Source organism: Geotrypetes seraphini, chromosome 2 (genome assembly GCF_902459505.1).
Source record: "Geotrypetes seraphini chromosome 2, aGeoSer1.1, whole genome shotgun sequence".
In the NCBI taxonomy this organism is placed as follows: Eukaryota; Metazoa; Chordata; class Amphibia; order Gymnophiona; family Dermophiidae; genus Geotrypetes; species Geotrypetes seraphini.
The window spans coordinates 272,681,750-272,694,905 of record NC_047085.1 but is presented as its reverse complement, the minus strand read 5'-3'; the positions used below and the strand labels follow the sequence as shown (position 1 = coordinate 272,694,905).

Here is a 13,156-nt window from a genome sequence, read left to right as displayed (position 1 = left end):
GGTTGATTCAAAACTACAGGTTCTAGACCAGGGGTAGGCAAACTTTGTGACTCGTGGGCCACAATGGGTTCTTAAATTTGACAGAGGGGCCAGACCAAGAGCAGATGGATGGAGTGTTTGTGTGAACTAATATAAATTGAATGTAAACGTCATAACATAAAAGGTTTTGGTCTTTAAAAGGTAGCAAAGCATGAAAACATAAGGCTTATTGTACAAAACGAAGGTACATGATTATCTCTCTCTTCCTCTCCTTCACCCCAATTCTTACCCTTTTCTTTCTCTGCCCCAACATGAGCAGCATCTTTCCTCCCCTATCACCCATCCCCTTGTGCCTTCCTCCTCTGCATCATCTTTCTATCCCCTCCATCCCACTGTGCAGCAGAACCCTTGCCCAGCTTCTATCCTTCCCTCTCTCCCTCGTGCAGAACCCTTGCCCAGCATCCATCCTTCCATCCCTCATGCAGCAGATGCCTTGCCCAGCTTCCATCCTTCCATCCCATCCCTCGTGCAGCGGATGCCTTGCCCAGCTTTCATCCTTCCCTCCCATCCCTCGTGCAGCAGATGCCTTGCCCAGCTTCCATCCTTCCCTCCCATCCCTCGTGCAGCAGATGTCTTGCCCAGCTTCTATCCTTCCCTCCCATCCCTCGTGCAGCAGATGCCTTGCCCAGCTTCCGTCTATCTCTCCCTCCCATCCTTCGTGCAGAACCCTTGCCCAGCTTCCATCCTTCCCTCCCTCTCATCCCTCGTGCAGCAGATGCCTTGCCCAGATTCCTTCCTTCCCTCCCTCCCATCTCTCATGCAGCAGATGCCTGGCCCATCTTCCATCCTTCCCTTCCATCCCTCCCTTGTGCAGAACCCTTTAGCTGCGCAGCCAATCACCCTGACCCTCCAACCTTCCCTCCCATTCGAACCCCGCCAACCCCGAGCCCTACAAAGCTCCCTCCAGTGCAGTGTCAAGCCAGCAGCATTCTAAACTTGCTGCTTCATGGCCTTCTCTCATCGGGGCCTTCCGCGTGCCGCATTACTTATGACATCATCAGTGATGCAGCAGAGGGAATTCCCTGATGAGAGAAGGCCGCGAAGCAGTCTGTTTAGAGTGCTGCCAGCCCAAAATTGCTCTGAAGGGAGGTATGTAGGGCTCGCGGTCAGCAGGGTTCAGATGGTCGGCGGGCCAGATTAAAAACCAAAATGGGCAGGTTATAGCCTGCGGGCCGTAGTTTACCCATGTCTGTTCTAGACTTTAAAAAGCTAACTTTGTTCAGATTGGGGATTACCACAAGGAATTCTTGTCTGGATGGAAACATCTTGAAGAAGTAGGAAAGCAGTAGGTAAAACTGAAAGGAGCTATTGTAAGGGCATTTTGTAAGGAAATAAGTAAAAGTAAGAGGAAAGGAAGGCCACTCTAGTTCTCAAAAGTAGTACATGCGAAGGTACGGAAAAAAGTTAGCTTTAATAAACTACAAAAGATTGTAGAAAGAAGAAGACAGGCAAAAATATCTGTAAAACTTAAACGAGACTGATTGAATAGTCAGGAAAGCAAAGATGCAAAAGGATGAAAAATAGCCTACATGGTAAAATGGGGAGAGAAGATTTTTTTTTTAGATATATTAGTGATAGGAAGAAGTGCAAAAGTGGCATTTTGAGATTCAAAGATGACAGGGAGAAATATGTAGAAGCTGACAGAGATAAGGCTGAATTGCTTAACAAATATTTTTGTCCTATATTCACAGCTAAAGCATCAGGAGCGAGACCACAGAAGGCAAACACAAATAGGGATGGAGGTGTGGTAGATTCTGCTCAATGATTGTGTTCATAAGGAGCTAGCTAAACTAAAGTTGGACAAAGTAATAGAGCCAGATGGTGCACATCTAAGGGTTTGAAATTATTATCCACCATATTTATGTGACTTTTTAGACTGTTGGCACACATTTTAATTGCTACCAATAAAGAAGGGGTTTGAAGACCAGGCACTTTTCTTGTATCTGTTAGCTCCTTTTCTTGTATCAGTTAGCACCTTAATAATGTCCAGATGGGATAGATCTTAACCAATTGTTAGCGTAGTCCTTAATCACTTCTCTCTAAATCACTAACTGTTCTCTGTACTCTTTTTAAATCTCTAATATTGTAAAGCTATATGGTGCCTGTTTATATATTGTGGCCCCATAAACACTGTAAAGAGATTACTGGTCTAATACTAACATACACTTCATTATATATGTTTATGTATATATATATTAATTCTTTATTTTTTCATTTGTATGGACCTTCGGATATCAACTGGATCATAAATAATACCCAGCAATCTCTTGTTTTCATCAGTCCACTTTATTGTTTATTTACTCAAAACTCTAAAATTCATTTAATTTCATATTTATTCTTAATTTCATAATTCCATAACAATTTCTTCATTGTATTTCAATTTAGTTTCCTTCATTTCCTTATTTAATGTCTTTTTCTTCTAATTTAATCTTATTACTTAGCTACTTAGCTTTGAGGTTAGCTCTCAAATGTTTATCAATGCCACCTCTTACGACATGCATGTTTCAAACAACGGTTTTCTTCAGGGCCGAGGGGAACTTAAAAACATACAAAACTTTTAAAATCCAACTCCCTTCTCAGTTTTTGCTTTTTTTAAAAAATTCATTCAAACCTTGCAAACACTAGTGACCTCTCAAATGTAAACACAGTATACTCTGCTTGACATCGTGCAAGCACTTTATCTAAAAGTTGTTACTTCGGGGGTTTGTTTCAAAACACACCTAGTTCAAGCCCAACCTTTTCAGATATAGTTTAGTTCAGATATAAGCTTATTCAAATGGAAATTTGCTAAGATATAGAGTTATCTCTTACCAATCGAGTATGTGCAGTCTTTCTTCAAACATGGCCACAGTTTGTAATCTACTGAATATAAAGCAGCTGCAGGCTCCCCGTTTGAATGTATGAAGTGTATGTTAGTATTAGACCAATAATCTCTTTACAGTGTATACGGGGCCGCAATATGTAAACAAGCACCATACAGCTTTACAATATTAGAGATTTTAAAAGAGTACAGAGAATAGTTAGTGATTTAGAGAGAAGTGACAGATGGGATAGAGAGCATGTGCTTTGAGCCTTAGTGCTGCTCATCAACAAGGATGAGCAGTAAAGGTCTGTTGAGGCTCTATCTTTAATTCCTGGAGAGACTCCAGAAGTGCTGTAAGCTTAAACAGCCTGTTTATCCTAGGATCCTCTCCAAGGACCAGGGCTGTCACTTGGTCGAGCTTTGGCCCGCCCCTGCATTATGCAGAATCTCCTGCTAATGAGGATCCAGATTGGGAAAGTAAAGACATAGATTCTCTTCATCCCAGTCTTCTTCTGACTGAACCCTCAAATTTTGTGCATGGCTCTGCTGTGGGGAAATTGCACTCTTAGGGAGGAGACCCTTAGCACTATCTCTGATACCCCCTGAAGAGTCATCGCGACCACTGTATTTTAAGTACATCTTGTACATCATAATAAAATTCTGGAGCAAAAGCTGGACCAGGACATCCTGGACCACCTGTACTGTACTCTGGGGTTTAATGGAAGATGCACTTTCACCATTTCTCAGCTCCAGCCAGAATTTTTGAACTGGAACTTGAGCCATCCAGTGGCTCCCCCCTCCCTCACATGCCATGTAAGAAATGGACAGTCCTCGGCTATCCATCTGGCACAAGTCTTGCATGAATCCTGAGTATCCTGGCCTGAGTCCATCTAAGGTGTTTTTGAGTCAGAGAGTGGCTTTTAATTTAAAATCAGCAAATCCAAGATGGTGGGAGCCATGGGACTTAAATGAAGTTCAAACACTCAGGGATTATGATTTTAGAAGTGGTGGGGGGCAATCTCACAAGGTCCTCTTGCAATTTTTCACAATCCTCTTGCGATTTAACAACTTTGTGTCATCAGCAAATTTAATTATCTCACTATCTCTAGATCATTGATAAATATGTTAAAAAACAGTGGTCTTAGCACAGATCCCTGGGGAACCCCACTATTTACACTCCTCCATTGAGAATATTGGCCATTTAAACCCACTCTGTTTTCTGTCTTTCAACCAGTAAATATGGGTCTCTAAACCAGATCTTGCGATCAAAGATACACAATGAATTGAATGATGTGACTATTACACTAGAAAAAAAAAGTAGTTACTTTTGCATTATTACATTACATTAGAGATTTCTATTCCGCCATATTGCATAATCAGATTTTTTCAGTGCATAATACTGACAATTAACAATTCCCTAGTGTATAAATTATATTTTGTTTGTTTGCCTTTAAAAACTTGGATATGGCATAAGAGATGCTGAATGGCTCTGCCTGTGAAGGGGCACTGTGTTTTGATATCTACAGACTTAAAAAAATATTAGTGTTTGAAAGAACATTTTGAACATACCTGGGTATCATATGCTTCCGTTTTCTTTTCAGATTCACTGTATGAACCAAACTGTTTTGAATTACAAAAATATAATTAGAACATACATGATTCAATAATGAACTTCTGCTCTAGCTATATATATGAGTGTATGAGGAGATGAACAGAATGACAGAAGTACTACTAGTGAATTCATTCCACAAAATATGGCTCTAATTTTATCTAAAATTAAAGGCTTTTCCATTTTGGTCAGAATTAATGAGAAATTCTAGTAGATAACCCTGTTGTGTAAGAGAATATTCAACCCAGTGGTCCTTTAGCAAAGGAGTGGAGAAGCCTATTGCAATATGGGGCGGGATAGGTATGGAGCTCTGAGGAAAATTAAGACCTCTAGGTACCAAACTGAGATATATTGATATCAAGGAAGTAGGAGATAATAGGGTTTGGAATGGAGGGTTGTTAAATGCTACATGAATAAATTCTAAGGGTGTGTTGATAGCAGATTTGATTGAGAATTAATTAGATTTGGGGGGCATTATGGATACATGGTTAAGAGAGGATTGTGAGGGTAATTTTACCTGAAATCTAACAGTTATCAAGTTTTCCTTCAAAGTAGGGAAGGGAGGAGGTAGCCTTAATTAGACATGATTTGGGCTGGTCAAAGATAAAAAATAAGGCAGGTGGAGGAAACAGAAGATTGAGGTTTGTTGCTATCGTATGTTCCTCCTGAGTGGGATAATGATGGTTAAGGAAAAATTTTAAATTTATGTTCAAACAATTTTATTGATGAAAATAGCGAAACAATCTCCAGATTTACATATCAGAGTCGAGTAAGAAACAATGGAACATCATCAGAAGCAAAGAGAAACAGTCATCATCACTTTTTTACATAAAATGCAAAAACACCTATCCAACGATTCCCCACTAACAGACCTAGGTCCATAAGCACAACAAAGCACACCAGGGTCCTGGACTCTTATGAGCCCTGGAGTGGGCCATCCATCATCCCTTCCCCCCACTCTGACTGGTAAACTGTTATATCAGATGCATAATGTACAAAAGGAAACCCCCCCAGAAACAGAGAACACCCCCCCAAATAGCACTGTTGCATAGCCAAATTTCAAACAGATCACCATCCACCAGAACTATTCCCCCACTTCCCAGGTATTCTCCACCCCTCCCCAGGTACTCTCCACCTAGTCAACTGCGAACAGCCCAAATTAGGACAGTCACTTAAGTATTGCACTACAGCCCTTGAGGTACAAGGACAGCAAATAGGGTTCCCAGATGCACATGAACAAAAACTTTCATGACCAGAATCAGTTGCCCCCCCAGGTAGGCAACTGATTCTGCCAATGCCAGAATGCCGGGGGTCCTGGACCGTCCAATATTGTAGGATACATTTACAGGCTAACAGGCTCATTTTCCTACAGAGAGTCAGTTTCCGGGGGGTGGGGAGAGGGGTGGGGGGGGGGGGCAAATGGCCATAATCATCGGGCAAATCGAGAATCAATTGGCTGGTGTACCCCTCAAGACTCTACCAATCAAGCCAGACATGTAAGAGACTATACGTCTCCAAAAACGCTGTATGACTGGACAGGACCAAAATGCATGTCCCCAAGGTGTGTTCCCCCTGTCTACACTTGTGACATACTGGTGTAGGGAGACCTCCACTGTAATATAATTGTTTGCGAGTATAATAGGCTCGTAATGTCACCCTATAATACATTTCCCGCAACCAAGCACATGGGGTCACCCCCGGTGTCACCCGAAGAGTGCAGGCAATATCCCAGTGTCCCAAATTGACCTGTAATTCTGTCTCCCATCTGCCCCGAATAGTTAGAAAGTCTTTATGGGGATGTAAAACCTGCAAACTGTTATGAATTTGTGATACCGATAGGGGGGGTCTTCTCCCCATATGTTTACCCAATTGTGCTCTGTCGAGGGATCCCACATAATGCTCCACTTGACACGCAAACTGCACTCCCAGGTATGTCCCACCACTACCTGCAAGTCCACACGGGACAGTAACTCCCCTTCCTCCCCTAGGAGGTGTTCCAACCTGGAAATACCTCTCGTTTCCCATAACAAATAAACCCCCGACTCCCAGCCCAGCTGAAAGGCTGGATTGCCCCTTAACGGCAAGAGATCAGGTTCCTCCCCCCCAAGCATTTCAGAAACCATCGCCAAGCATCTTGCAGAGAACAAAATAAAACACTTGCTCTGAAACGGGCAGGAATCACATTCCTGGGAATATGAAGCAACGCAAACACATTAAAAGGAGCAAAAAAACTCCCATTTCATCTGAAGAGGGTATAGCAACTAGTCTGATTCATCCAATCCCCCAAGTGTCTTAGCAAACACGCATAATTATAAACCTGGACATCTGGCAAACCCAGCCCCCCCCCTGTGACCAATTCCCCAAGAGTATAGGCAATGGTAACTTGGGTTTCTTAGCAGCCCAACAAAAGCGATTAATTCCTCTGTGAAAACGACACAAATCCTTCCCAGTCAGTCGCAATGGGAGAGTCTGCAGCACATACAACCACTTTGGAAAAATGAGCATCCTAACCAAACTAGTGCGACCCAGTAGCGAGAGGGGTAGATCATTCCAAGTATCCAAGATTGCCGTTTGCTAATGTAGCTCATATTCATTAATATGCCAGGATGAGAATGCAGGACACGGACCTATGACTGGAGAGATGGACATACACCAGGGACACGGACCTGTAGATGGAGAATCAATAGAGAGGACAGCAATCATCGTGGGGGACTCCATCATCAGACAAGTCAACAGCCACATAGAGGGAGGAAGACTGGATCGACTGGTGACCTGCCTACCGGGAGCCAAGGCAGAAGACATAGTGAGCCGCATCGACAGGATCATCAACAGTGTGGAAGAAGATACGGCAGTGGTGATCCATGTAGGGACGAAGAACGTGAGCAACAGGAACTACAAGAGGGAAGTACTGAAGGACCAGTTCCGGGTGCTAGGAAGACCAGAACGTAGAGGATAGCATTCTCGAAGATCCTGCCAGTACCCAGGGCAGACGAGAAGAGGCAGATGGAGCTGAAAGCAATCAACACGTGGATGCGGTGCAGGTGTGAGGAAGAAGGATTCCACTTCGTGCACAACTGGATGACATTCTGGGGGAAGAGCAAGATATTCAGGAAGGATGGACTCCACCTCAGCAGAGACGAAACGAGGCTACTTGCAAGCAACATCAAGAGTGAAGTTGAGAAGTTTTTAAACTAGGAAGAAGGGGAAAGCTGACAGTCGACCGAGAGTCAATGGTTCATGGACCGGTATACCCGGAGAATACTGTGCAGGAAGATAGAGGGGAAGACTCACCGGATCACAGGCAAGACAGATCGAAAAGGACACAAGAGGGAAGGAAATGCAAGAAAGGAACAGGCCGCAAACTCAAGTGTATGTACACGAACGCAAGGAGTCTAAGGAATAAGATGGGTGAATTAGAAGCTATGGCACAAAAATATAATGTGGACATCATTGACATCATGGAAACATGGTTGACTGAGGAAAATGTCTGGGACACTGTGCTACCGGGATACAAACTATACCGCAGAGACAGAGTGGCTCAAAAAGGTGGGGGCATTGCCATATACGTCAACGAGGGAATTGAATCTACTGGAGAGAACACACCACAACAGACGGATAAGGTAGAGTCTCTGTGGGTCAAAATTCCAGGAACAAATATCCTGGAAACGAAGATCGGCATCTAATACCGACCCCCAGGGCAGTCTGAAGAAATTGATGGAGAAATGACAATACGAGATTAAACGCAACTGCAAGGGAGGCAACGCAGTTATCATGAGTGACTTCAACTATCTGGGGATAGACTGGAACCTGGGCACCTCCGGCTGCGCTATGGAGACCAAGTTCCTGGATGCTGTAGGCGATTGCTTCCTGGAACAACTTGTTAAGGAAAATACAAAAGGAAATGCAATTCTGGACGTACAGTGGTACCTCGGTTTACGAGTGCACCGGTTTGCGAGTGTTTTGCAAGACGAGCAAAACATTCACAAAATTGGCGCCTCGGAAACCGAGAGCGCCTCGATTTGCGAGCGCCCCCCCCGTGATTCAGCACCCCCTTCTGCCACCATCGGGCACCCCCCAGCCGTGACCTGAGGTCCCCCAACCCATTCGAACCCTCTTCTTACTTTAGTGTAGCCTCCGCACCGGCACCTGCACCAAAATGTCCTGTGCGTTGGTGCCGGTGCCCGAAGATCTGCCTCCTGTGCTGGGCCTTAAGCATGTGCGCATGCTCAAGGCCTGAGAGTTCACATTCTCTCGAGAAAGAACGTGAACTCTCAGGCCTTGAGCATGCGCACATGCTCAAGGCCCAGCACAGGAGGCAGATCTTCGGGCACCGGCACCAACGCACAGGACATGCTGGTGCCGGTGCGGAGATTACACTAAAGTAAGAGGGTTCGGGTGGGTTGGGGGATCTCAGGTTGCGGCGGGAGGGGGGGGGAGGGTGCCGGATCGCAGGTGGGAGGGTGACGATTCGCGGGGGGGGGGGCCTTCGGGAGGAGCAATGCCGGTTCTCGTGGGGGGGGGGGGGGGGAGCAGCGCTGCTGGCCTCGGGGGTGGGGAGTGGGAACCTATCAAAGCGAGTTTCCATTATTTCCTATGGAGAAACTCGCTTTGATAAACGAGCATTTTGGATTACGAGCATGCTCCTGGAACGGATTATGCTCATAATCCAAGGTACCACTGTAATTCTAAATGGACTGCGAGGCCCGGCACAAGGTGTAGAAGTAGAAGGGATGCTGGGAAACAGCAATCACAACATGATCCGCTTCGACATGGACGCAGGAGCGAAACATCAGTCCAGAACGATGGCCACGGCACTGAACTTCCAAATAGGAAATTACGAAGATATGAGACTCGTGGTGGGGAAGAAGAGGATAAGCACTGTAAAAACGCTAGAGCAAGCTTGGTCCCTTTTTAAGGACACAGTCACCGAGGCACAAAATCTATATATGCCGCTTATCAACAAGGGATCCAAGAGGAAAAAGAACAAGGAACCAGCATGGCTCACTGTAGAGGTGAAGGAAGCGAACAGAGACAAAAAAACTTTGTTTAAGGAATGGAAAAGGTCAAGAACGGACGACAACTGGAATATGCACAAACAACATCAAAGCAGGTGCCATAAGGCGGTAAAAGGGGCCAAAAGAGACTATGAGGAAAAAATAGCCAAGAAGGCGAAAAACTTCAAGCTGTTCTTTCAATATATTAAAGGGAAATGACCCGCGAAGGAAGCGGTGGGACCATTGGATGACCATGGAATAAAGGGAGTGCTAAGGGAGGACAAAGCAATTGCTGACAAACTGAACACATTTTTTGCGTCTATATTTACTGAAGAGGATATACCCAACATACCGGAACCCATCAGGCTATATGCTGGAAACGAAGATAGGAAACTGAGAGTTGACAGTCAGTCTAGAAGAGGTATGCAGGCAGATCAATAGGCTTAAGAGCGATAAATCCCCGGGACCGGATGGCATCCATCCGAGGGTCATCAAGGAACTGAAAGGGGTTATAGCTGAACTGCTCCAACTAATAGCCAATCTGTCAATCAAATCAGGAAGGATTCCGGAAGACTGGAAAGTGGCGAATATTACGCCGATCTTCAAGAAAGGTTCGAGGGGAGATAAGGGAAACTACAGACTGGTGAGTCTGTCCTCGGTACCAGGAAAGATGGTAGAGGTGCTGATAAAGGACTGCATCATTGATTACCTTGATGGACACAATCTGATGAGGACCAGCCAGCACGGCTTCAGCAAAGGAAGATCTTGCTTGACTAACTAGAGGCACTTCTTCGAGGGAGTAAATAGGGTGACCCGGTTGACATTGTATATCTGGATTTTCAGAAAGCGTTCGACAAGATCCCGCAAGATCAACTACTTTGAAAAATTGTGAGCCATGGAATCGAGGGTGAAATACTCACATGGATTAAAAATTGGTTGGCGGATAGGAAACAGAGAGTGGGGTTAAATGGACAATACTCGGATTAGAAAAGTGTTATGAGTGGAATGCCGCAGGGTTCAATGCTTGGACCTGTGCTCTTCAACATCTTTATAAACGACCTAGAAATTGGTACGACAAGCGAAGTGATTAAATTTGCAGACAATACAAAGTTATTCAGAGTAATGAAGACACAGAAGGATTGCGAGGACCTGCAACGTGACAAACACGCTCGAGAAATGGGCCACGACATGGCAAATGAAGTTTAACGTGGATAAGTGCAAGGTGATGCATGTTGGTAACAAAAATCTTATACATGAATACAGAATGTCCGGTGCAGTACTCAGAGAGACCCTTCATTGAATAAAATCTACTACCAACCAAATAAAAAGATTCCTCAAAAAGAGGAGGGGGGAAGATAACAGAGAAGATAAACAGATTGATTTTGGAAATATTTCTGCTCTTCTGGAACAAACTTTGCAGATACTGAAAGAGCTACAATCTTAGTATCTTTTGTTTTTGAGCAAGATTTAAATATGATTCTAAAATTATATTTCAAAAACTCTCAAAAACTATTTGGAGATCAAAGACTTTGGATATACCCAGATGTTTCAAAAGTTACGCAAGAGAGAAGAAAATATTCTTTCCCTACGTCAACTGGGGGCTACATTTCTTTTAGAATACCCCTGTAAACGCCTGGTTAGGTATTTGGGAATAAAACATACTTTTTATTCTCTAGACCACTTGAGGGAGTTTCTACACGTTAAAAAGATCATTAAGGATTAAGGAATCGATTTTTAAATTAGAATATTATAACCGATAGCGCATTAAGCATTTTTCCTTTTGAATGTTTGATACCTTTGTTCATCTCCATTATATTCTGATTACCACTCCCCCAAATAGTGGTCTAAGGAAGGGGTAAAATTTATATTGCTTATGTAAAAATTTTGTTTTGAATTGTTTCTCTCTCTGTATTACATAAGAACATAAGAAGTTGCCTCCGCTGAGGGAGACCAGAGGTCCATCTCGCCCAGCGGTCCGCTCACGCGGCGGCCCATCAGGCCTATTGCCTGAGCAGTGGTCCCTGACTATTCCTATATCCTACCTCTACTCCTATCTGTACCCCTCAATCTCTTTATCCTCTAGAAACCTATCCAAACCTTCTTTGAAGCCCTGTAACGTGCTCCAGCCTATCACAGCCTCCGGAAGCGCGTTCCATGTGTCCACCACCCTCTGGGTGAAAAAGAACTTCCTAGCGTTTGTTCTAAACCTGTCCCCTTTTAATTTCTCCGAGTGCCCCCTTGTACTTGTGGTTCCCCATAATCTGAAAAATCTGTCCCTGTCTACCTTTTCTATGCCCTTCAGGATCTTGAAGGTTTCTATCATGTCTCCTCTAAGTCTCCGCTTTTCCAGGGAGAACAGCCCCAGCTTTTTCAGTCTGTCAGTATATGAGAGGTTTTCCATACTCTTTATCAGTTTAGTCGCTCTTCTCTGGACTCCCTCAAGTACTGCCATGTCCTTCTTGAGGTACGGCGACCAGTACTGGACACAGTACTCCAGATGTGGGCGCACCATTGCACGATACAGTGGCATGATGACTTCCTTCGTCCTGGTCGTGATACCCTTCTTAATGATACCCAACATTTTGTTTGCTTTCCTTGAGGCTGTCGCGCACTGTGCCGACGCCTTCAATGTTGTGTCTACCATCACTCCCAGGTCTCTTTCAAGGTTACTTACCCCTAGCAGTGATCCCCCCATTTTGTAGCTGAACATTGGGTTCTTTTTCCCTACATGCATGACCTTGCATTTCTCTATGTTAAAGCTCATTTGCCACTTTTTGGCCCACTCTTCCAGTGTCGTTAGGTCCCTTTGCAGATCTTCGCAGTCTTCCGTGGTTTTAACCCTGCTGTAGAGTTTGGTGTCATCTGCAAATTTAACAACCTCACATTTTGTTCCCCCCTCCAGGTCGTTAATAAATATATTGAACAGGAGCTGTCCCAGCACCGACCCCTGTGGAACTCCGCCCGTGACCCATTGCCAGTCTGAGTAATGGCCCTTTACTCCAACCCTCTGTTTCCTGCCTGCCAGCCAGTTTTTGATCCATCGGTGGACATCCCCTTGCACCGCGTGATTCCACAGCTTCTTAAGCAGTCGTTCGTGTGGTACCTTGTCGAAGGCCTTTTGGAAGTCAAGGTAAATGATGTCTATGGATTCCCCTTTATCTACCTGGCTGTTTACCCCCTCAAAGAAGTACAATAAGTTTGTGAGGCATGACCTACCCTTGCAGAAGCCGTGCTGGCTTGACTTTAGCTGTCCATTGTTTTCTATGTGTTCACAGATGCTGTCCTTAATCAGTGCTTCCATCATCTTTCCCGGGACCGAGGTCAAGCTCACTGGCCTGTAGTTCCCCGGGTCACCCCTTGAATCCTTCTTGAAGATGGGCATGACATTTGCTATTTCCAGTCCTCCTGGATTCTCCAGTTTTTAAGGATAGGTTACATATTTGGCAAAGTGGTTCCGCTATTTCATTCCTTAGCTCCTTGAGTACCCTTGGGTGAATGCCGTCCGGATCTGGTGATCTGTCGCTCTTTAGTCTGTCTATCTGCCGGAGGACATCCTCTTGGCTTACCTCTAGTTGGAACAAGATTTATGCTTGTGAATAATATGAAATTTAATACATAAATTAAAAAAAAGAAAAGGGCAAACAGAATGCTAGGAATGATTAAGAAGGGGATCAGAAACAGATCAGAGAAGGTATCATGACGCTGTACCAG

At 44.5% G+C, this 13,156-nt stretch overlaps 1 protein-coding gene across 1 annotated transcript in view; it reads right to left on the bottom strand.

Annotated features, from left to right (window-relative positions):
• CLPTM1L (CLPTM1 like) overlaps positions 1 to 13,156 on the bottom strand; it is a 332,661-nt gene that overhangs the window by 71,670 nt on the left and 247,835 nt on the right. Inside the window, exon 11 of the mRNA XM_033929667.1 lies at positions 4,412 to 4,462. Coding sequence (XP_033785558.1) covers positions 4,412 to 4,462 — 51 coding nt within the window. The remainder of the gene's footprint in view (positions 1 to 4,411; positions 4,463 to 13,156) is intronic.